The sequence below is a fragment of the Cryptotermes secundus genome, unplaced genomic scaffold (assembly GCF_002891405.2).
Source record: "Cryptotermes secundus unplaced genomic scaffold, Csec_1.0 scaffold614, whole genome shotgun sequence".
Classification (NCBI taxonomy): domain Eukaryota; kingdom Metazoa; phylum Arthropoda; class Insecta; order Blattodea; family Kalotermitidae; genus Cryptotermes; species Cryptotermes secundus.
The window spans coordinates 38,563-61,170 of record NW_019728501.1 but is presented as its reverse complement, the minus strand read 5'-3'; the positions used below and the strand labels follow the sequence as shown (position 1 = coordinate 61,170).

The 22,608-nt window shown below is 38.2% G+C and overlaps 1 protein-coding gene across 3 annotated transcripts; it reads right to left on the bottom strand.

Annotated features, from left to right (window-relative positions):
• Nucleotides 1-2,317: 2,317 nt before the first annotated feature.
• Nucleotides 2,318-20,728, bottom strand: LOC111865231 (ubiquitin carboxyl-terminal hydrolase MINDY-3 homolog). Of its 3 annotated transcripts, none has more exons than XM_023853119.2 (9): nt 20,455-20,727; nt 20,236-20,369; nt 19,855-20,099; nt 16,187-16,301; nt 12,815-12,968; nt 11,886-12,023; nt 9,009-9,168; nt 8,739-8,898; nt 2,318-2,522 (listed from the first exon to the last, which is right to left on the bottom strand). In XM_023853119.2, the coding sequence occupies exons 1-9, from the start codon at nt 20,558-20,560 to the stop codon at nt 2,376-2,378; spliced, it is 1,359 nt and encodes a 452-aa protein (XP_023708887.1). In that variant the 5' UTR covers nt 20,561-20,727; the 3' UTR covers nt 2,318-2,375. The 3 variants fall into 3 exon arrangements, with proteins under 3 accessions (XP_023708887.1, XP_023708888.1, XP_023708886.1); XM_023853120.2 differs by having other exon boundaries at nt 2,382-2,539; XM_023853118.2 differs by lacking the exon at nt 2,318-2,522 and adding an exon at nt 6,246-6,513 and having other exon boundaries at nt 20,455-20,728.
• Between the last annotated feature and the right edge of the window lie 1,880 nt (nt 20,729-22,608).

Below are 22,608 nucleotides of genomic sequence, written 5' to 3'. Positions count from 1 at the left end.
ATACCTAAATATTCTGCATGAAACAATATTTACAAGCCAACAATTACAAACATAATGGCAGTGCAAAAGTAGTGGGTTGTATCACACAGTTTAAGTTAGAATCTGTACCAATGTAGATTATGAAGAGAAATAGATCAGTGAATTGTATAAATATTAAATTATAGTATTTTCTAAACTAACAGTGCAAACTGAAGCATTTAAAATTTAAATATACATCATAAGTTCTCCGCAGAAATTCTTGTTAGAGCAGCAAAGTCCAGTTAGTAAAGGATATGATTTTCAGTCAGTTTTGATATCAGAATTCTATGCATCTAAGATAACATCAAATTTAAATTAATAAAACATTAAAATTTTCACACAACAGGAGGTATTTAAAGTAGGAAGAACTGAATTTCAATGGCACACGTGATAAGAAAGAAAAATATCTTTGCCACACGACATGGCCAGTACTTCATACATCAATCTTTGTACCTGTTACATACCAGAAATCATCACTACATTAGGAAATCTCTATAGAACTCTTTTAAGATTCCTTTTGCTATATATATATGTGTTATATTTATGTCTTCCAGAAGGTTATGTAGAATATCCCATGACACGAAGTCATAACTTCAGAGAGAAATTCTTAAGGTCATTCTGAGTGAAAAATGATATATCAACATGGGTCCCTTTCTCATTAGAGCCAGGATAGCACGGTCGGTATAGTGACTGGCTACGGGCTGGATGAGTGAGGGGTCACAGTTCAAGTCCCAGTAGGGTCAAGAATTTTCTCTTCTCCACATCATTCAGACTGCCTCTGGGGTCCACTCAACCTCCTATCAAATGGATACAGGGGGCTCTTTTCCAGAGGGTAAAGCAGCTAGGGCATGATGCTGACTACTCACTTCCAACTAGTGCCGAGGCCAAGAAAACATGGGTCTATACATCCACTCCCTCATGCTCCTTCATGGCGTAGTGCTTAGTTAGTTAAACACAACAGGGACAACTCTACCTTTCACTTTTTCCCATTCTCATTGCTTTTAAAAACATGGCTATTTGAAATGCAGCTTGAAATAGAAGGCATTTCTGGGGGGGGGACAAAATTTTTGTTACAAAAAAAGATAAAATGATTACACTGTACAGTCTATGTAGCTTAAAGTAACTGTTCATAATGTCTGCCATCAGTCTGCATGCACAGTCTCATCTGTTTCATTACAGTATGTGTAACATTATGAAGAACTGCAGGGCTATTAACATGTCATACGGCATTTGAAATTCACTGAAGTAATTCATACCTCGCATCCACTTTGTCTTTATACATCATGTCTTTCATGAGACACCAAACGTGGTAATCTGAGGGACTAAGATCCAGTGAACACGGTGGTCAATTCAGAACATTGCCAGAGCCAGGGAACTGTTCGTTCAGATATCACATGATGTTCCTACTGAAATGTAGGGGTGCTCCATCATGTTGGTTAGTACATCTGCAATAGTGATCAAGAGGACTGGCATTCATTTTGCAAAGTCTGTCATAAATATTACCCATCGAACATTGTGGAAATATGTACAATCCAATCAGGTACTCACCAATGACACCACTTGAGAGAAAACAAATTCAGAAGTTGCTTTATGCTGTTCTATGTAAATTGTTGTGGGTCCACAAAGGGCAGTTTCAGATATTACTAATTCCATCAAGGGTAAAATGTGCCTTATCAGTGAACAACATCTATGGCTGGCTTGCAGAAACATGTTCATGCTTGCTGTGTGCATGTACATTTAAAATTCCCATGGCTCCAAAACTATTGAGAATAGGACACATGTTAGTATAATATTTTATTTTTCTTTTCACTCCATGACCTCAGGAATCACCTGAAGTCATGACATAAAGTCACAAGGCACCCCATATCTGATGTTACCAATTTATGCTGTGTAATGCTTAAAATTATTCTTGTAATTACAAGGATGAAAATTCTTGTATCTAGTAACAGCAGACACCACTTCTCTATAATTCCCAATTTCTGCACAGTCCATCCAACTGCCACAGAGAGCACTTTCAGGTACATCACATTTATGCTAATCTTCCTGTGAACAGCTGTCAATCACGAAAGTGTTTACATCCTTGCAGACTGTATTCCAAAGCTAGTTCTGCCATTTAATAAACTAAACCATCAGAGGAAGGTGTATGAAACAGTCTCATATGAACTCCAGGCATGCTTCCTTCCACTTCTGCCTGGTAGGTGTAAAATATGCAAAAATTCTACTTTTCTTCTTCTGGTTTTCTACAGATGAACTTCACATTTTCTTTACTTACAGTTATAATCACCATGTACTCTGTTCCTGCAGCTACCTTAACATAAGCAGTAAACAAAATTAATAACAATTCAAGAAAATTCTTCCTAGTTCAGTGACGGTGTAACACCGGACAACCACTGCACCTCTATATTTGGCCACTTGGTCTGAAGGCAAGTCAACATTGGATTACTTTCTAGCACACATTTCATGTCACATTCCAGTAATACTGCATTTCCTTCTTGGTAAACAACCTGCAACATGTACAGCACTTTCCTTTAATAATAAAGACCTATTCACTTCAAATTTTTCTGAAAACACACATATTACACTTCAATAAAGTTGTTACTGTGAAGACAGAAAATTTAACGAGTTTAGCAAAAATTTACTGCAAGAAAACCAGAAATATATTGACACTGGCAGTACATTTTCAGAACAACATAGCTTCTAAAATGAGATCTATCATTTCTATCCATATCTCAGGAGGAAAGGTCAATATTCAAATATTCTGGGAGATCATAGTATTGGTCATTCTATGCCAAAAAATGTGTATATGTATATGTCATTTTCCTAATGGTTTCCAAGATCGAACTATTTCACTGTACAGTTCCAAAATTGTTGATAAGAAAGAGATATTACATACTGTTTCTAATATTGGTATTTATTGTTCAAGTGACAAAAGTCGGCGCAGTTTACCTAGTATAATACATTCTCGAAAATTCCACTGTCAACATCAATGCACTTTGTAACTCATGTGAGGACATGATGTGTTGCTTATCTGAGAGCATCCTAATGTTCCTTTATGTGGGCGATAACATCCATTATGTGATCGAGCAGTTTGTCTTGTGTATCCACTTTTCTTCTGTACACTTCACTCTTCATCCAACACCATAAACAAAAATCTTATGGGGTCAGCTCAGGAGATGTTGGTGGCCAGTGAATGATACTGCCATGTCTGCTCCATCAATTAGGGAAAGTTTCACTGAGCTGCTGCATCACAAGACAGGTATAATAAGAAGAGGTTCTATCATTCTGAAAGTATATGGAAATCCATGCAGCCAAAGGAATATCCTCTAGTTGTTCTGTTAATCCATTTTGCAGAAAGTCTAGGTAATTATGTCCTGTTATATGATCCTCTAAAATAATGGGACTAATCAACATGCCATCAATCATAATGTATCACACATTGATAAAGAAACCACACTGAAAATTTGTTTCCACAGTACCATGTGGACTGTCATGAGACCACTGATGGAAGTTGTGTGTTGCTGATTCCACTACAGGTGAAAGTAGCTACACCAGTGAACAGTATTAATGGAAGCAACTGGCTATTAGTATGTAACCAATGACAAAATTCTAGACACATAGCACTATCCCCTGGGTGTAGATTTTGCACATGCTGATACAAGCTGTCACGTGCAATGTTTACCATGCACATGTTCGTGAAACACTGAGACATGTAGAAAGTTTCTGTGTGCTAGCAGAAGGACTACAATGTACCATTTCAAGAATGTTTCCTGTTCCTACACATGTTGTTGATGTGCCGTTCAGATGAAACATGAGCACTGGGAAGTATACCACGTCCATGCAATATACTGAATACCTTGGAGAACACTATGATCTGGAATTCTGCACACAGAAAACCGCTGACAGTATTCTTCAACAACAGTAGTGGCATTACCATCGCAGAAGCTGTAAACGTACAGCATATCAGCATATTCAGCATTTCTGAAGATGTGCAGCAATTTTCACAACACTCCTACAATATCACTATCAACAGCCACAACGGCCAACTGATGCTTCACACCTATTCACATGCTTCAGATAGTGGCGCAGTACACTGGGAGAGGACAATAATGGGTGTCAACCCAAACTACTGTACAGTGAAATAGCTCTATCTCAAAAACCGTTTAGGACACATGTACTTGTCCAACATTTTGCTCAGAATTACAGATACCATGACCTCTCAGAATACTGACCTTTCCTCCTGGGACATTATATAGTGCCAAAGATAATAATGAATATTTTACTTATAGAAAATTGGCATTATGGATGCTTTTAAAAATGCAGAAAATTAAAAAACCTGCAATTTTTTAAAAGTATACAATAGGCTATAAGACCTTCACAAGACTCATTCAGGCAACTGTTTAGGTCCTGAGTGATCCTGAATCAGGGGCCTTAATGAACCCAGCATTCCCAGGATCTGCTGTCAACGATGGTAGGACTACTATGGGAACATCCTCTGAGACTAAGATCAATGACTGGAGGAGGGTAACAGAACAGTGGGGGGAATAACTCCAACTGTCAGGTCTGTTCCAGTGGACCAGAAAGCCTCTCTGGAAGGAACTTGGTCTGCTGAGGGGGGAAGGAAGGGGTGGAAACATACCTTCCTCCAAGTTAAATGAAAAGAGTAGGAGGATTTATGCAGATTTATGCTGGCAACTTACTGTGAGAATGGCACATGTAAGGAACAATTCTGTGTTCCACCCGAGGGTAATGCAGGGTCCTGTATTTATGTCAGGAACCATATTTGTGCCCTATCTTTGTTGGAACTCTGTTCCAGGGACATACATATATGGAGGGAGTTGTGAGGAACTTGTCATTACCTCAGTGTACCCTCTGTATAACTCATACAAACCACTGCTGAGGAAATGAGGGCTGTCACTACATGCTGCTGCAGCAGGAAATGATCAGTTCATCATTGGATGTTCTGCAAATGCACACCATATATTATGGGGTAGCACTAGCACCAATCCCAGAGGAGAAAGTCTTATGGAATATCTGATGAGTTCAAACCTATTCTTACCCAATGTAATGAGCCTAGCTGTGTGATTCACAACAGAAAGGAAGTTACCAAATTGACTCCACAAATCAACAAAACAGGAAGCCAGGTACTTAACTGGCATGTATCTGATGAGCCTTCTTTGTCATACTACAGGTACACATTCTTTCAAGTAGGTATGTAGTTGGTTGAAGAGCTATGCTACAAGCCGGAAGGTCGTGGGTTCAAGTCCCGATGAGGTCTGGGGTTGACTCAGCCTCTTAACAGAAACGAGTACCAGGAATTAATTAAATAATTTTCCTGGGGAATAAAGCGCAGCCAGCTCGTAAGGCTGACAACATTACCGCCGTCTTTGAGCTGATTGTCTAGATAATGTGGGACCCTCAATATCTCACAACCCTACGGGCCTTCGTAGCCTCTTACAGGGATAGCTTTACTTTCAACACAGCTATAACTCAAGTTACTTTTCGGGATCCCATGAGAACCAATTGGTATCATACAGAGATGACCTAAGGACAAATTTTGAGATGTTACTGAAATTTTGACTGACCAGTTTCAAAAAGCCATCATCTTATCCGACTAGGCAGTCAATTTTTGAGTACTCAAAGTGGACTCTGAATACATCTTTCAGAGTCTCTCTTCCAATGTGTGGGTATCAGCCATCAGGGAGCTTAAGTGTGCTCAACTTGTTAGTTACATGTTTTGCCATGACCTTCATGAGTCAGGCACTGCCTAGTACATCAGTGATATGGCGGTGCCTCCTCCATGAGGATCTTTAGACTTTTGTAATTTCTTTACTGTAACAGGTAAAGGTCCCCATATAGATGTACCATGTCCTGTCCTACTAGCTACATCAAACAGCTTTCTTCCTCCCCCTGCCCCACATCTTATTCAACTTTATTAGTGGACTGTGGTACTTTCTTTGGTGAGCAGGTTGTCCTGGCTAGACAGTTATTAAGACAGGACAGGATGATGGCTTTTTGAAACTGGTCAGCAGCAACATCTATGTCTTGTATAATGCGAAATTTCAGTACATCTCAAATTTTGTCCTTAGGTCATCTTAGAACTTTGCGGATCGGTGGCATATTTTTATGCCCAGCGCTTTTAAACGTGGTGGACCGGTGGCATATTATGATTTTAGGACACGTTATGTTGAAACACACTATACCTTGCACAGGCGCCAGGCAGACGCATGACTGGTGCATGATAGACCTCTTGAATGTTTGCTTCGTAGTCAGTAACATGACCCTGCTGTTTTCCTTTCACACTCAAAAAGAAAATGCCTTTGTTTATCTTCTAGCTGCATGCACCAGGCAGGAAGTTACTCGTACTAGTGCAAATGGATCGAGGTCGGAAGAGGTTGAGGTCCAAGCGTTTTCTCGGAGAACAAGAAATATCTGACTTCTTCTCCGATGAGCTATCTGACGTCCCTTGTGAGTCTGCTGGTGATAGCGATTCACAATCTGACAGTGAGTGTGGCAGGGGCGAACAAAAAATTGTAGCCAGACAGTGAAAGTGACAGTAGCTCCAACAAAAGTGCGGGTAGCAACATTGCGGGGAGAGCCACATGGGGAAAAGTAGGCAAAACGCCTGCTTTGGGACAGTTTACTGGAAATCCAGGGGTGAAGCAAATTTCATCAGACCCAAATCCACAATTCACAATTCGAGCATGGTTGATGTTCAAAGGAGACATGGACAGGTAAAGAAGCCTGTTTGTATTTCTGAGTATAATATGTTCGTGAAGGGACTTGATAGAGCCGATTAGTACTTGGCCTATTATTCTCTTCCTTGGAAAACAGTAAAGTGGACAAAGAAAGTTGCCCTGTGGCTTATAAATTGTGCCATTTTCAATTCATTTTTGGTTTTCAAAATTTAAACCCTCATTCAAAATTGAAATACAAGGCATTTCTGCTGAATGTGACAAAAGACTGGGATACAGACCAGATGGTGGTGGTAGAACCGGCAGCAGACACAGGCTTAGTGTGACCGGGTCCATCAACTCCCACCCCACACAGGCCTCATGTGGACCCCCCTGGGCGACTCTCGGGTGATATGCGGAAACATACCCTCGTGAAAATTGTGAAGAGTGAACATGCCAAGGGGAAGCAGCCTTCTAGGCGATGCTGTGTTTGCACAGTACACAACAAAAGGAGTATGACTGTCTACATGTGCAAGTTCTGTGTAATGCCACTTCACAAAGGGGAATGTTTCCAGAAATATGACACTCTCAAGCACTTCTAGGAGCATTAGTAAGTGTTCTCCAAAAATTTTAGTTCATGAAATTAACTAGATTTTATATTAATTTTTAAAGTGAACAGTGCACAAGTTAGGGTAGTAGGTTTAAAAATGCCGGTCCCCAGGGTGATTTAAATATTTAAATCGCCGGTCCGCGAACTGTTAGTATCTCTGTGTGCTATACACCACCGTCAGAACCCTATAGTATAAACTCTGTGTGTTATGAAACATAAGAAATAAAAGTTCAAGATATCAGCAAAAGAAGAAAATTTAAAAAATATAAAGAATAAGACTGTGTTGAATGCAGAAGTACAGAAATTTTAACAATTTCACCACAAATTCTGTTTATTTATGTGGACAAGTTACATGTCTGCATAGCCAATTCAATATAATGTTGCAGGTGATGAACATGTGGGGATTGTGTCACCTGGCCTGCATGCGCTTCTTGTAATATCTGGACTGTTCAGAAAGCCATTCAGCTTATGATGAACACAGAGGTCATTTTTTGCAATAAGACATGAAGATTTTAATAACTGTCTGCTGTGCTGTAGTATTGACAGAAAATATGAAATTACTATTATTTAGATTATTTACAAAATGAATGCATGGTAAGATTTATTCATTCATTCACTAAGGGAGCTGAGCCCTTCTTGACAAGCTGCCAATTGTGCACCTATTCAAGAACATTTTACGGAACCCGAAGGTTCATTACAGTGTTCACAAGAGCCCTCCAGTGGTCCTTATCCTGAGCCAGATCAATCCAATCCATACCATCCCATCCTATCTCTCCAAGATCCATTTTAATATTGTCCACCCACCTATGCCTTTGTATTTCCAGTGGTCTCCTTCCTTCCGGCTTTCCCACCAATATCCTATATGCATTTCTCCTCTCCCCAATTCGTGCTACATGCCCTGCCTACCTCACCCTCCTTGACTTGATCATTCTAATTATACTTGAGAAGCATACAACTTATGCAACTCCTCATTTACCAGTAAATTCAGACAAGTCTTAAGGTTTACGAAAGTGGTGTGTTATTACTGACACAAATGTTGGGCATTTTCTGTCACCTTACTTTTCAGTTAAAGCACAATATTTGAGGAACTGACCCTGGTCTCATTACCAAGTAAAGGAATGAAACTCACTCTGCTGCATCTATTAATTAAAGCCAATCTGAGGCTAGATTATCTCTAAATAATGGACCCAACAGAGATAGTGTCATTCTTTTATCTGATGACGGAAGCAGAGCCAGCTTCCAGAACACTGTGTCATTAACTAAAAATTTAAGACAATGGAAAATGTCTAATACATGTGTCACTTCATTAAATTCAGTTCTGAAATTTTATCCAAAAATATATGCTTGGAGAAGAAACCAAGAGCCTGAATAATGTAGCAGTGAAAAGGCTAATGGAGCCAAAGTTATTTAACTAAATAGTGAACAGTCCACAATCTCACCCTTCCATCAGGACATGAGCGAGGCTGGCCATTATAATGAAACAGTGTGAATGTGTCTGGTGTTGACTGCTTCTCTTCTGGAAAGAATTCTTCCATGAAAGCATTAAGCAAGATGATACCCAGATTCTCTGCATCAAGCTTTCTTGTCATGATTTCCACACTGTAACAAACTTACAAGTTTAAACTCGAGGTAAAATGTGTTAATACATATTCCAATATTAGGTGACAGTGTCACTACACACACAGAAATTGGTATTAAACGTAACTTACTATTCTGCCTCTGAGACTAGTTCTAATGCTCTTAATACATCCTGTAGCAACACAGCGGAGATGAAGTTATTTCCTTCAGGGTCAAAGCTCTTAAAAACACGTCTTGCCACTTCACTAGGGGTCTCTGGGCTTACCAAGCGCCTCTCCAAGGAGAAGAGTACTGTAACACCATCCACAAGATTTATATCATTTGTATTTTGATTCATTAACACTCCAGGATACTTCCGAATACCCAGCACATTACACATTCTCATGTTGTATGTTCACACAGCACACACTTAAAAACTATACTGACACAAGTGGCATTCCATACAACTTAAAACCAGACTCATACAGAGCAAATAAAAACACATACAAGCATAAGTATAGCAGGCACAGTTTAAAGTGGTCACTGGTTATTAGAATCAGCCACTTTACATGGCCAAATTTCAGAGAACCAATTTAAATCACCAAAACACACATTTGGGGGCACATGGTAGCACAGTTGGTTGAGGCACTATGTATGCTACAAGCCGCGAGGTTGTGGGTTCAAGTCCCGATGAGGTCATTGGATTTTTTTTCAATTGACCTAATCCTTCCAGCTGCACTGTGGCCCTGAGGTCGACTCAGCCTCTAACGGAAATGAGTACCAGGAATATTCTTGGGGGTAAAAGGCGGCCGGTGTGTAGGGCTGACATCCTTGCCGCCATCTATGAGCCAAATGTCTAGAAAATGTGGGAACCTCAACATCTCACAATCCTATGGGCCTCCACAACCTGTTACAGGGATACCTTTACCTTTTACTTACTTTTAAAATGCACATTTTCCTTCCTTACAGGAATGAGATTTGCAGTTGTAAGAATCAAAGGCTGTGTTAAGTACATTATGTATCTGCATAATAAATGTGTTTTCACAGGTACACCTAACATACAGAGTGGTGCATGAAATAATCCAGTATTCAATCTATTAATAAAATCTTTATTTAAGTTACAATATTAGAAACTAACACATAAAAAGAAAGACCACTGCATGGAGATTTATCCTCATGAATCGAGTGTTCAATATTATATGTCTGGCAATTTCTTCAACATAAACTGTAATGTTGTTGATTACCCGATGGAACATATCCTCAGTTATCTCACTGCAGACCTGAATGATTAGTGGTCTTAATGTATTCAACGCACGCAGCCACAAGAGAAGGACACATCACAAGACGCAGTATACACAAAATATAGGAAGAACGACTCCCATAGCGGAAGATTGATATAATATGCGAGTTTGAAATATGACGTATAAGATGATAAATCTCAACAAAATTTTAATATATAAATTTTATTATAGTACATGACGAATATACCTTTTAAATCATTTTATAAGTGACACATGATGGTGAGCAGTGCAATAGTTTAACGTAAATAACACACCTGAGAATGGCACAGTGATGCCGAATCATGCAGTGAAGTGACAAGTGAAATTGTGCGCACTACAAGACAGTCAATACATACACATCGTGGACGTGAATCAGTGCAACAGGACGCCAAAATACAACATTATTAATAAGTATAGGTAACTCTTGTTTCATGAAAATGTAATGTAAGAATTTTCACCATAATGAAACATGTTAATTTGTACCTACTTTTCACCTAACAAACTTCACTTTCCTTCTCAACACACCCCTTAATGTGGCACTTTTTGTCACAAATGCTCCAGCTAAATGTGCACCAACAATCTGTCCTCTTTCAAAATCAGACAAGTCTCCCATTTTCCCATTCTTTCACACAGACTGTCACTCAACACAATTAGTAATGCACTGACTTGAGCACTACATAGTGTAAACAAACATAAGAACATTCAGTGTTGCCAACTGATGATCTTTCTATGTTGCCAACACAAACAAATTCTATCCCTCACTTCCTTAGTATTTCCATTATTTGTTCACCTTCTGTACACATACAAGGGGGGACCCAAAAATAACCGGAAACGACCTGTTGCGCGCACATGCTTTGTAGTTACAAGTTGTGCTGCTAGGTGGTGTTAGCTGGGGGTCTCCCGTGACTGTTAGCGAGCTGGCGTCAGTCTGAGTTAAGTGGTTTGTCTGTGGTGCTCTGTTGTGTGAGTTCCTGTTTCAACCCTTTGGTGATTAGTGAGATGGCCGACCAGAAGGAACTCTTTTAAGAAATTCTGGATCGTTCTGCACTTCACTCTTCAAGTCGCAGCAAACATTCATGCGGTTTTCTCTTTGGTCATCTCCAAGCAAGCGAGGAACAAATTTTGCAGACACCCGTCTCATGTGCAAACCTTTGGTTAAAATTCGCTGGACCGTGCTCCATGAGATGTTCGTTTCCTCAGAAAGTTGGTCAATGGTCTTTCGGCGATCTTCATCAATTGCACGTTTGATTTTGGCAATGTTTTCGTCATTTCTTCCTGTCGAAGGACGCCCGGGGCGTGGCATGTCTTCTGTTGACATGTTGCCAGATTTGAAACGGGAAAACCACTCGTAGACCTGTGATTTCCCCAAAGCATCATCATTAAAGGCTTGCCGAAGCATCCCAACAGTCTCGGCTGCAGTTTTCCCTAACAGAAAGCAAAATTTCACGCACACGCTTTGTTCCTTCTGGTCAGCCATCTCACTAATCGCCAAAGGGTTGAAACAGGAACGCACACAACAGAGCACCACAGACAAACCACTTAACTCAGACTGACGCCAGCTCACTAACAGTCGCGGGAAACCCCCAGCTAACACCACCTAGCAGCACAACTCGTAACTACAAAGCACGCGCGCGCAACAGGTCGTTTCCGGTTATTTTTGGGTCCCCCTTCGTACGAACTACATGTTTCCTAAAGTTAACACATCCTTAAATCTTACACAACCCTTGATAATGCAACACTCCCAAATACCTGTTAGATGTGTTTCGCTGCCCATGACCCACACAGGATGCTTGGGATTCTTTAGAAAAGAACCAACCTCACAGTAGCGTAAGTGCTCTAACAATGCAAGGAAGCCCACCTCACTCTGGCAGTTTATTCCACGTAATTCTGTAATTCAATGTACAACGTCAAACTGTACAGATTACCAAATAAAATATTGTTTCTAGCTTAACCACGGACCACAAATGAGTTAATACCTGTGTTAAATGCAGGCCATGAGTAAAACTGCGTATGTAAAGATTAACAGGAAGTCAACACTTAAATATCATTTTATAAAAAATTAACCTTCAAAATATAAGAACAACCTTAATCAATTTAGAACCACAGACATCAACTTACTAAAATATAATGTACCTCCAGTTAGGTTTCTTAACAGATGACTATATGCTTCTTTTTTCCTATTGTGTGATGTGTATCATGCAAACTGGCACTGTTCAATACAAATTGCAATAAACCTGATCCAGATGTACTTCTGTTAAAAGAAGTCAAAAGGCTTACATGACCAAGCAAGCAAGAAAAGATACTGGCCTCATTAAACTGGAATCATGGTTTTGTAATCCTGTAACTTTATCAGATATAACTGGACTATTTGAAGTCTGAATCTTATGTCACACAGCAGGATATGACAGCAACAGAAAATGTATGAAAGCCCTTATCGGAAAAATAGTTTGTGTTGGAGAAGCATGTATGTGACACAACTGTGGCATATCAGGTGTATAGTGGCTCAATTTCCTATCACATATAAAACAGCAGTCACTATCATTACTGACTCCATTCCACTTGCTCTGTACTCATCTGAAATGATGAAGTATATCACAGTACACAGAAATCTAAGTATTTGTGATCACAAATTCATGCTGTTAAAGGGTTCACTTTATAATATAATTATTGGCACTTACTTAACCCACCAACATCCTGGTCATGATTCCATATGTGTCCAACTGCTCGTCCAGTCAACATCAGATTAATTAAACTTTGGCTTCCATACCCATATGTCCCATCAATTAGTGGTTCCGTAGGATCATTCATTTCACTCCGAATCTGCTCCACTCCCTGCAACTCAGTTTAATTTTGCATATGTTGCAATAAAATTAATTAAATATTTAGGTACTTCCTTCGTTCAGACATTAACATGATTTTTTCAAGGGCAGTATAATGAACTTTAAAGACAATCCAACAATGCCAGATCCAGAAGGCTACACAGGCCATGACCGACTACATAACAACCCCCACCCTCACCCCACCAGCTTAAGGGTTAATGTCTAGCCTTTAACCTTGCCTTTATCTCCCCCAAAACAAAACCCTGCTTGTCCCAGCTCTTCCCCCCCTCCGACACTACTGTTTTCACTTGTATACTTGCCCTTCCCCCCTTCCTTCACTGCTCTCACATAGCTGTGTATATTTCCAACACCAGTCTGCTTTTACCGGTTCTCACGGTCTCTTTGCTTGCAGATTTCTTATATTTTTCCTTCTACCCTGAAGATGGAGGCGACAGGTTCCTCCGAAACGTCGGTTAACACCACATATACACGGTGCCAAATCCCAGAAGACTGCTTTCTTCAATTTCAATAATATTGGACTTTGTAAGATTTGAGGCTTTCACGGCGGTGACTATGAAGAAAGCAGTCTTCTGGGATTTGGCGCCGTGTATATGTGGTGTTAACCGACGTTTCGGAGGAACGTATCGCCCCCATCTTCAGGGTTGAAGAAAAAGTATAGGTAAATCTGCAAGCGACAACACCGTGAGACACGGTAAAGCAGACTTACCGGTTCTCACGGTCTCTTTGCTTGCAGATTTCTTATATTTTTCCTTCTACCCTGAAGATGGAGGCGACAGGTTCCTCCGAAACGTCGGTTAACACCACATATACACGGCGCCAAATCCCAGAAGACTGCTTTCTTCATATTGGACTTTGTATGTTAAAATCAGTTGCCACAATATATTAAAGAGATACCAGTACTATACAAGTTTAAAAAGACTTTGAAGACATTCCTACCTGATCATTGTTTCTATACTATAGACAAGTTTCTCTTGTTTGGTGGCAAATCCTAGTTCTGATCACTTGTAAACATATATTTCAAGAATAATTAACTCATAGATTTTAATCTTAGTAATGTTATAGGAATGCCTAGTGCCCTACTCTGTATTTTTTCTTACAGGAACGAGATCGAGGATACACTCAACTCCAATTATCCGGGGGGGGGGATAAACCAGTTTGCGGCTTAACTGGGGCTTTTTTGAGGCTTATATGTTGTTTAATATTCATTCACTTTTGTTTCACATGGTGAGTTGTAACGCTATTTTTGCACTAGTGTGAACCAAGCTCTGCATTTTTTGATCCCCTTATGCTAACACAATGTTCTAGGGTAGGGGTGAAAGAATGCAAGTTCATGGTGGTGAAGAAGTGAACGAGGAAAATATAAGAGTGGTTCGACTGTGACTCGTGTGAGCGGGGCTTCAAAATGTTAAGCAGTGACGAAATCGTAAGTTCAGTGGGGGTGCAGCCAGAAGACCGGGAAGAAAGTGAGAATGAGGAAGAGGTGGACAATGTTGCTAGTAAGAAAATATCACATGGTGCTGCTCTTAATAATTTGGAATCCTTACTAGACTATCTTGAGAGTGAAGAGAACAGTTTATTAAGTGACAAGCTAATATTACATAGGCTTCATACAGATATCCGTAAAAATGAAAATGCCGCGGAAAAAAAAAACGACAATATTAATTTTTTTTAAGTGTTAAGTGTGAATATTCGTAACAAGTGTTGGATGTTGTTGAACACTGTGACTGAAATAACTAATTAATACTTCAGTGTAATGTAAAAAAAGTATTAAATAGGCCATGAGATGACATAAAAATGAGGTTGAATAAATTTAAATACAGGTAGGTCTATAGTATTATGAAGGTATAGTATTACAGTACTACTTTTAATAACATTTGTCTTAACCGGGTTTTCGATTAATCATGATTTCCATCCCCACCATTATCCCGGATAATCGAGAGCTGAGTGTATTTTGTGCCGGGATAGAAGGATTGGGTCTTGAGGTGTACAGCGGTGTTGTGTGTTAAACAATTATATCAGTTCTATTACTATAATTATTTAATTATCTTACTATATTATTATATTTATTATATTATTATTCTTATTTATTATTGTAAAGGATTTGAGTTGTCCTATATCATGTATAATGATCCATGGATATGAAGTAAATAAATAAATACATGTACATGTTACACTACTGGTCTGTTGGCTTTAAAAGTGTGCAGGGGGAGGGATGGTTTCAGGTATGTAGTCTGCATTGTTCTTCACAGCAGGCCTGGGGCCAGGGATGAGAATTCCCATTGTGAGATGGTTTGATTAGAGGGGGTATGGTAAAGACCAGGCATGGTCACTAATTGAGGATAACAATCATCTCTGAATAGGGACTGCATACACTATAGTGGTCTAAAACATAATCCTTGCCAAACAAATACAGTCACTGAATAGAGGTGGTGTTTTTGAGAAGTTTCATTGTTATTGCTGGCCAGAGCCTCATTTGTAAAAATACACATTTTCTTGCAAAAACAAAGATGGCTTCAAAGTTGGGCCTGTTTTGAGATATGTATACTACCTTTTAAACCAAACACTAAGTATGATTTCTCATAATTTCCCTACCAGTTCCATATAAATGCCTAGTGATCTCATTTCTTCAATTCATAAAACAATCACTAAATTCTAACACCGATCATTTGCATGCACAAGCTGTTTTGAAAATCTGTGGAATGTCGAATGACATACATAAAATAGGCAAAACAATATGTGTTAATGTGTTTCTTTCTGTATTCAGTATTGAACATATTAATCTACAACATACATATTTAATATCAGAAATGCTGCCCATTATAATAGGAACATTTACACATAACACATGTAAAAAGGTAAAACGCAGGCCCACAGGGTTGTGAGACACTGAGGCTCCCATGTTTTCTAGACAACAGGCTCAGAGATGACAGTGAAGTTATCAGCCTTACATGCTGGACACCCTTTAACCCCAGGAAGATTTCTGGTACTCATTTCTCTTAGAGGCGGAGTCAACCCCATGGCCACAGTGCAGCTGGAAGGATTAGGTCAACTGAAAAATACAACTTCATTGGGAATTGAACCCTTGACCTTCCAGCTTGTAGCATAGTGCCTCAACAAACTACACTGCCGCATGCCCCAACACATGTAAAAGTAACTGATTTATTAAACTCACAACAGAGTGCAGAAAGATAAAAATAACAAATGATATACCTTTGTTGAAATAACAGAGTACAAGAGGAGTAAGACTCCAAATGTTTCTCTTAAGGTTTCTATTCTTTCAAAATAGAATGCTTCAACTTCTTCAACACGTTCCAGTGGAAGTAATCTGAAGAAAAATGCACAGATTAGACAAGCCTGTCAGAGAAGGTAACATATAAAAAGAACGCAGGTAATGCTATCACATCAAATGACTGGGTGTTCATGAATACTGACCTGGAAAGGATGCAGATGGAAACACTCAAGGCATAATATTTTAAGGTACTATCCTGTCATTTCCTTGCAGAGATTGGGGAGGGGAACAAAAGCTTTCAATTAGGATAGTCATTACCCAGTATCCCAGCTAAGATTCAACCGTGCACCTCCCAAATAGGTATGAAGAAGCATTACTGCTTGAGCCACCTTGCATAATGGTACCCCAGTATGGCTACAGTGTTATGAACAGTGGAAATATGTATTCAAATTTGAATGTTCACATAATTTCCTAATTCTTACATTGCAATTCTTCATCTGTCTTTGGTCTTACTATTCATGCCTTGCAAACACAAATCTGCCCTACTCACTCACTCATGGAGCTGAGTCCTTCTTGAGAAGCTGCCAATCGTGCAGCTACTCAAGAGCTTCCCACAATTTTATGGAACCCGAAGGTTCATTACCGTTTTCGCAAGAGCCCTCCACTGGTCCCTATCCTGAGCCAGATCAATCCAATCCACACCATCTCTCTAAGATCCATTTTAATATTGTCCACCCACCTATACCTTGGTCTTCCCAGTGGTATCTTTCCAACTGGCTTTCCCACCAATATCATATAGGTGTTCCTCTTCTCTGCCCTTCATGCTACATGGCCTGCCCATCTTGGTTACTAACAATATAATGTGACACACGATCACATGTGCACCAATGTAGTCAAACAATTGAACACAGTTGGGAATTGAAAAAACAAGTTGAAATATACACTGTAAAAAGAAAAAAAGTACTTTTGTCTCCTTAAACATTCACCTTATCCTTCACCCATTATATATCATGTAACTTAAGTCCTATGACTTTTTCAGGAACAACTTCATGTAGTATATTTCCCACACTTTGAAAAACTCAAAATTATATCTGACAGCCTCTTGTGTGAATTCCAGCAGATTTCATTTTCATTCAAATATCTCCATAGTTTTGAGAAACAGCATTTTATATCCTTTAATGCTCCTGTGACTGATGTGAAAACAATCACCACACAAACTTCAGCATTCCCTGTCTTCAAAACCATCACTATACTCTGTGCTTTTACTTATGTAATGCCAACCTATGGTAATACCAAGTTTCATTCAAATTAAAAAAAAAAAAAGCTAACATGCTTTTTGCACAATTTGCTGACTTGTCATGGAACACCTCCTTACACACTTCTCACACATAATGCATCCACTGTACACTGTACCTTAACTTCTAAATACTTATTTACGTATTTTTTATTCCATTTTCCCTAAAAAACTAATTAAGACTGATTCTAAATATAATCCCTGGATGTACAAGGGTATCAATGTATCATGTCAGCATTAAAGAGACTTATATATAACCATGAGGAATAATAATGATCCTCATTTAAAAGCCTATTATAAAAATTACTGCAAAATCTTGTCTAGTGTTATTAGAACAGCCAAAAAATGGTATTATAATGGTTTGATTTCTAATGCTAATAACAAAGCTAAAGCCACTTGGAAGGTTATAAAATCAATATCTGGTAGGAATAATAATAAGATGGTCATTCAGTTTCTAAAGATAGATGGGAAACTTACTGACAATCACATGATGATTGCTGAGTCTTTAAACAAATATTTTCTAACTATAGCTGATAATATTAAAAGGGTAACGAATGGACATGTTACTGGGACTGATTCAGCTAATCATGCAAAATATATGAATCAAGCCTTTATTAGACCATTCTCTAAAATTCACTTAAATCAGACTACTTATAAGGAAATTGAAAGTGTAATTGGGTCCTTTAAACCCAAATTCTCTAATGGATATGATGAGATCTCTGTTAAAATTTTAAAATCCACTGCACCATTTATTAGTTCTCCACTAGCCTATATTTGTAACAGAGCCTTTGTAACTGGTGTTTTTCCCACCAGATTAAAATATTCAGTAATAAAGCCATTATTCAAAAATGGAGATAAAACCAATATGTCTAATTACAGACCGATATCATTAATGACATCTTTCTCCAAAGTTTTTGAAAAGATTATTTATATAAGAATGCACCGACATGTACTTAATAATAATATACTAGCTAAAGATCAGTATGGTTTTAGGAGTAAATCATCGACTGAAATAGCTACGTATGAACTAGTTAATGTAGTATTAAATGCTTTGAACAATGGTATGTTTGTTGGTGGTATCTTTTGTGATCTCAAAAAGGCCTTTGATTGTTTTAATCACGATATATTACTATCGAAATTGGAATTTTACGGCGTGGCTGATAAGGCTGGTGCTTTGATTAAGTCGTACCTTGCTGATAGGCATCAGAGAGTTGTTGTGAATAACGGTCTGAGGTACTCAGAATGGGGGGAAATTAAAAACGGAGTCCCCCAAGGTTCAATTCTGGGTCCTTTGTTGTTTTTGTTGTATATAAATGACTTGCCCTATATCATATCGAACAAGTCCAAACCCGTTATTTTTGCTGATGATACTAGCATAGTCATTACTAACCCTAGGTCTGCTGATTATGAATTCAAGGCTTCTTTAGTATTTAAAAACATAAATGATTGGTTTTAAGATAATTTATTGTCATTAAATTTTGAGAAAACACATTTTATCAAATTTCTGACTAAGAACCGCCAGCCGATGGATATTCATATTGATGATGATCGGATTGTTAACACTACAAATACTAAGTTTCTGGGGCTTATTATTGATAACACATTGTCTTGGAATGGACATGTGGATTGGTTAATGTCTAGATTGGGCTCCGCATGTTACGCGATTAGAGCCCTAAAATCTTACATGTCTCAGGGTAAATTAAGAATGATTTACTTTTCTTACTTCCATTCAATTATGCCCTATGCTTTGGTTTCTTGGGGTAATTCCCCTTATAGTATACATATCTTTAGGTTGCAAAAAAGGGCGATTAGAATTATAATGAACTCTGGGAACAGAGATTCATGTAGGGAATTGTTCAGGGAACTGGAAATTTTACCCCTTCAATCCCAGTATATATTTTCTCTTGCAATGTTCGTAGTTAATAATAAAGATCAATTTAAGTTAAATTCTGAGTTATATAACAGGAATACAAAATATAATAATAAATCCCATTATCCTACATGTAAGTTGACTGTATTTCAGAAAGGAGTGTATTACCACGGTATTAAGGTTTTTAATTGGCTTCCTCCTAATATAAGAAACCTGGCTCAAGATGTTAAACATTTTAAAATTGTTTTAAGAAGATTTTTGTTGATGAATTCGTTTTATTCGTTGGAAGAATACTTTGATTGTAAATTTGACTCCAATAATTAACTGTGATCTATTATGGTATTGAATAATGTAATGAGTCTTATATTGTTATTTCTATGTAGTGTTATTTGTACTATCAATGACTAATTCCTTATCCTATATGTAGTGGATTTATGGAATGTAAATAAATGAATGAGAATGAGAATCAGTCCAATGATACTTACCTAAGTTGTGTATGGAAATGCTCATATTCTAATTTCTGTCGTTTAGCCGACGTTTCTATGAGCTCTGTTGATGGATTTTCTATTGGTTCTTCTCCATTTGTTAGAACACTGTTGGGTGAAGTATGACTTCTCAAATCATTATTCATATGAACCACCACATAACGCCCTCCATTATTTTCACTAGCTTGCGTCAAGATATCACATGCAGCCTGGACAAGTAACTCATTACATTTATCTGCATCAGCCTAATGAGGAAAGACACCAGTCAGCTTTCATAACTCTGAATGAACCTCAAACTCCTTACTGAATATTAACAGGTTTGGTAGCCACACTACATAAATATCTCCTGAAAATATACTGCGCTAAGTACTGCCGTCTTACCTCTCTCCAATTGTTTCCCACTGATTCAGATAACAAAGATTTAAGAATAAATGCTTGAACAGGCGCCAGTACAGCGCATGGGCCCCCTTCACTTTGAACAAGGGCAGTTGGCTCATCCTTGCTACAATGGAATCCTGTATAAAAGTTGTATCAATAAGTAATATACATAAAGCACACTATAAATGTTGGTATATACATTAACAGGGCAGTTACACTCGCCTTGTGCCCATCTTCGAAAAACGTCCTCTTTCACATACGGGCCCCACAACAATTTCTTAATTTCTTGTAACTCACTATACGATGATGCACTTGAATGGTTTGCCATTATTCTTTAGTGAAACGTTATCATCTGACAACATTAAAATACCTAAACTACAGTAACAAAATTACATAGCACAAAATATTTATCTGACACCAATTACAGACGCTGTCACAACGTTCACAACTTTCATTTCGCTCCGCGGCCACGTTGATTTTGATCGCAGGGAAAAATCCTCCCGCTGTCATTCCAAAATTATAACATCTTTGGAACTACACAGCGATGTTACATCCCACTGTTCAATGCTTCATCCTCGGAAGTGAACATATACATTTCATAAATTTTATGAGATAAAATGAAAGTATGGGCGTGTCCTAATTCGCTGAGAACTGTTTAATGTTTATTTTATCTCGAATTGTTTCAACTTGACCAGGATTTACAAGAGATGACATAATACACTCTGAATCCGAATGATCACAACCAGCGACATTTTCTAAATCACTCATGATTATCAATTTATAAAGCAATTACTGTCCAACGTCATAAGTCATAACCACTTATGCTGTGCTCACTTGTTACTTCACACTCACTGCCGGCAAATTTTAAGAGAGCACTAAAGAGATTTTTACTTCATCACTCCTTTTATTCCATGAAAGAATACTACCAACAGAAATGGGTATAATGTGTAATGTAAGAGAACACACAGATTGTGACAACAAATGAACTGATATAGAAATATGTCATAAACTACAAATTATGTAATTATCCTGTTTTATTTGTCTCTTTTTTATTGATTGTCTCTTTTATATGCATTTTAATTTGACGCACTTGATTAATGGAATGAGTAATGAATGAATGTCTTAATGGAAATTTAAATTTTATTTTATTTTAGTCCATTATAAATCTTGATAAATTTCTTGATCATTGTTTAATGTGTATTATAAGTATTATAAGTTTACCTCATTTAATTGCAATATTACTGTATTATTGTATAGCTACTATGTATTCTAACTTGACTTGTTCCATATCCTATGGTGTCTCACCTGTACTGGATTTACGGAATGTAAATAAATTCAATTCAATTCAATTCAATACTGCACTCACCACTACTCACGACTTCGCTACACTACTGTTCTGAACTGAACATTGACTGCGATCACTCCGATTGACTCCATTGACCGATTCACTGACTCGCCGACTTCCTAACAGACTGCACTCACAATATTACAAATAATTAGACTTCTCTGCGCTGCACTAAACTGGATTCTCGCGAACAAGTGACAACCACTTTATAGGCGCTTCACCCTTATGTTTACCGATGATCTCGGCCTTTGAGGGAGCTTCGTAACTTCCCAAAAGGTTCCAAACTGGAAGTTCCCGATTTCGATCAAACGATCGGCGCACGCAGGATATGAACGCCACACGCATCCTTTTCCTACGAAATATTATTTTGGGTATCTTCATAGTCGCTTTCAGCTTCAACGTCGAAACATGCAACGCACACCCTTGGTTTTTTATAAGTTTGTCGCAATGTGTACTGCCTGGAAAAGAGCTCTTGATTACAACTAGGGAATGGATATTTGTGCCAAAATATAGAGAATTTCTACTTCTTATGTTCCTTAAAAGTAATAAATATACTCCATACAGCTGGAAATATTTTTAAACAAGTACCCAAGATTGATGGAGTTACATAACACCGTTCTATTGTTGCAGGTGTTACCCAGCAACGGCCGCTGCTGACAGAGTCATTGCTTAGCAGCTGGTTTATATGCCTCAATAGTTTTACCTAAAATCCATTCCTTATATATAATTTTCCTACTGAGCACAGAATAATTTTATGTAGAATTCACATAATAATGTCAAGGATGATGATGATGATACAAGTCATTTAATACAGTACTTTATAAAATATCAGCTGCAATCATCAACTGTATAAGTCCAATACCTGATTCTAACCCACCAGCATCTTGTTTTATCAATTAATGTTTTTGCTAATTATCAAACATTTTTCTTTTCTTGTGATTATCAATTTATTTTCTTCAGGATACAAATTATCACTGTCACTTCCACACACCTGCCTAAATTAAATGTCTCCACTGAGTATCATATATCCA

Coding starts and splice junctions, on each gene's coding strand:
- LOC111865231 (XM_023853118.2), bottom strand. CDS start 20,560: ATGGCAAACCATTCAAGTGCATCATCGTATAGTGAGTTACAAGAAATT. Junction 12,969..16,186: donor ACTCTGTTATTTCAACAAAG/GTATATCATTTG, acceptor ACTGAGTTGCAG/GGAGTGGAGCAGATTCGGAG. Junction 12,024..12,814: donor CCAGGATGTTGGTGGGTTAA/GTAAGTGCCAAT, acceptor ATTGAATTACAG/AATTACGTGGAATAAACTGC.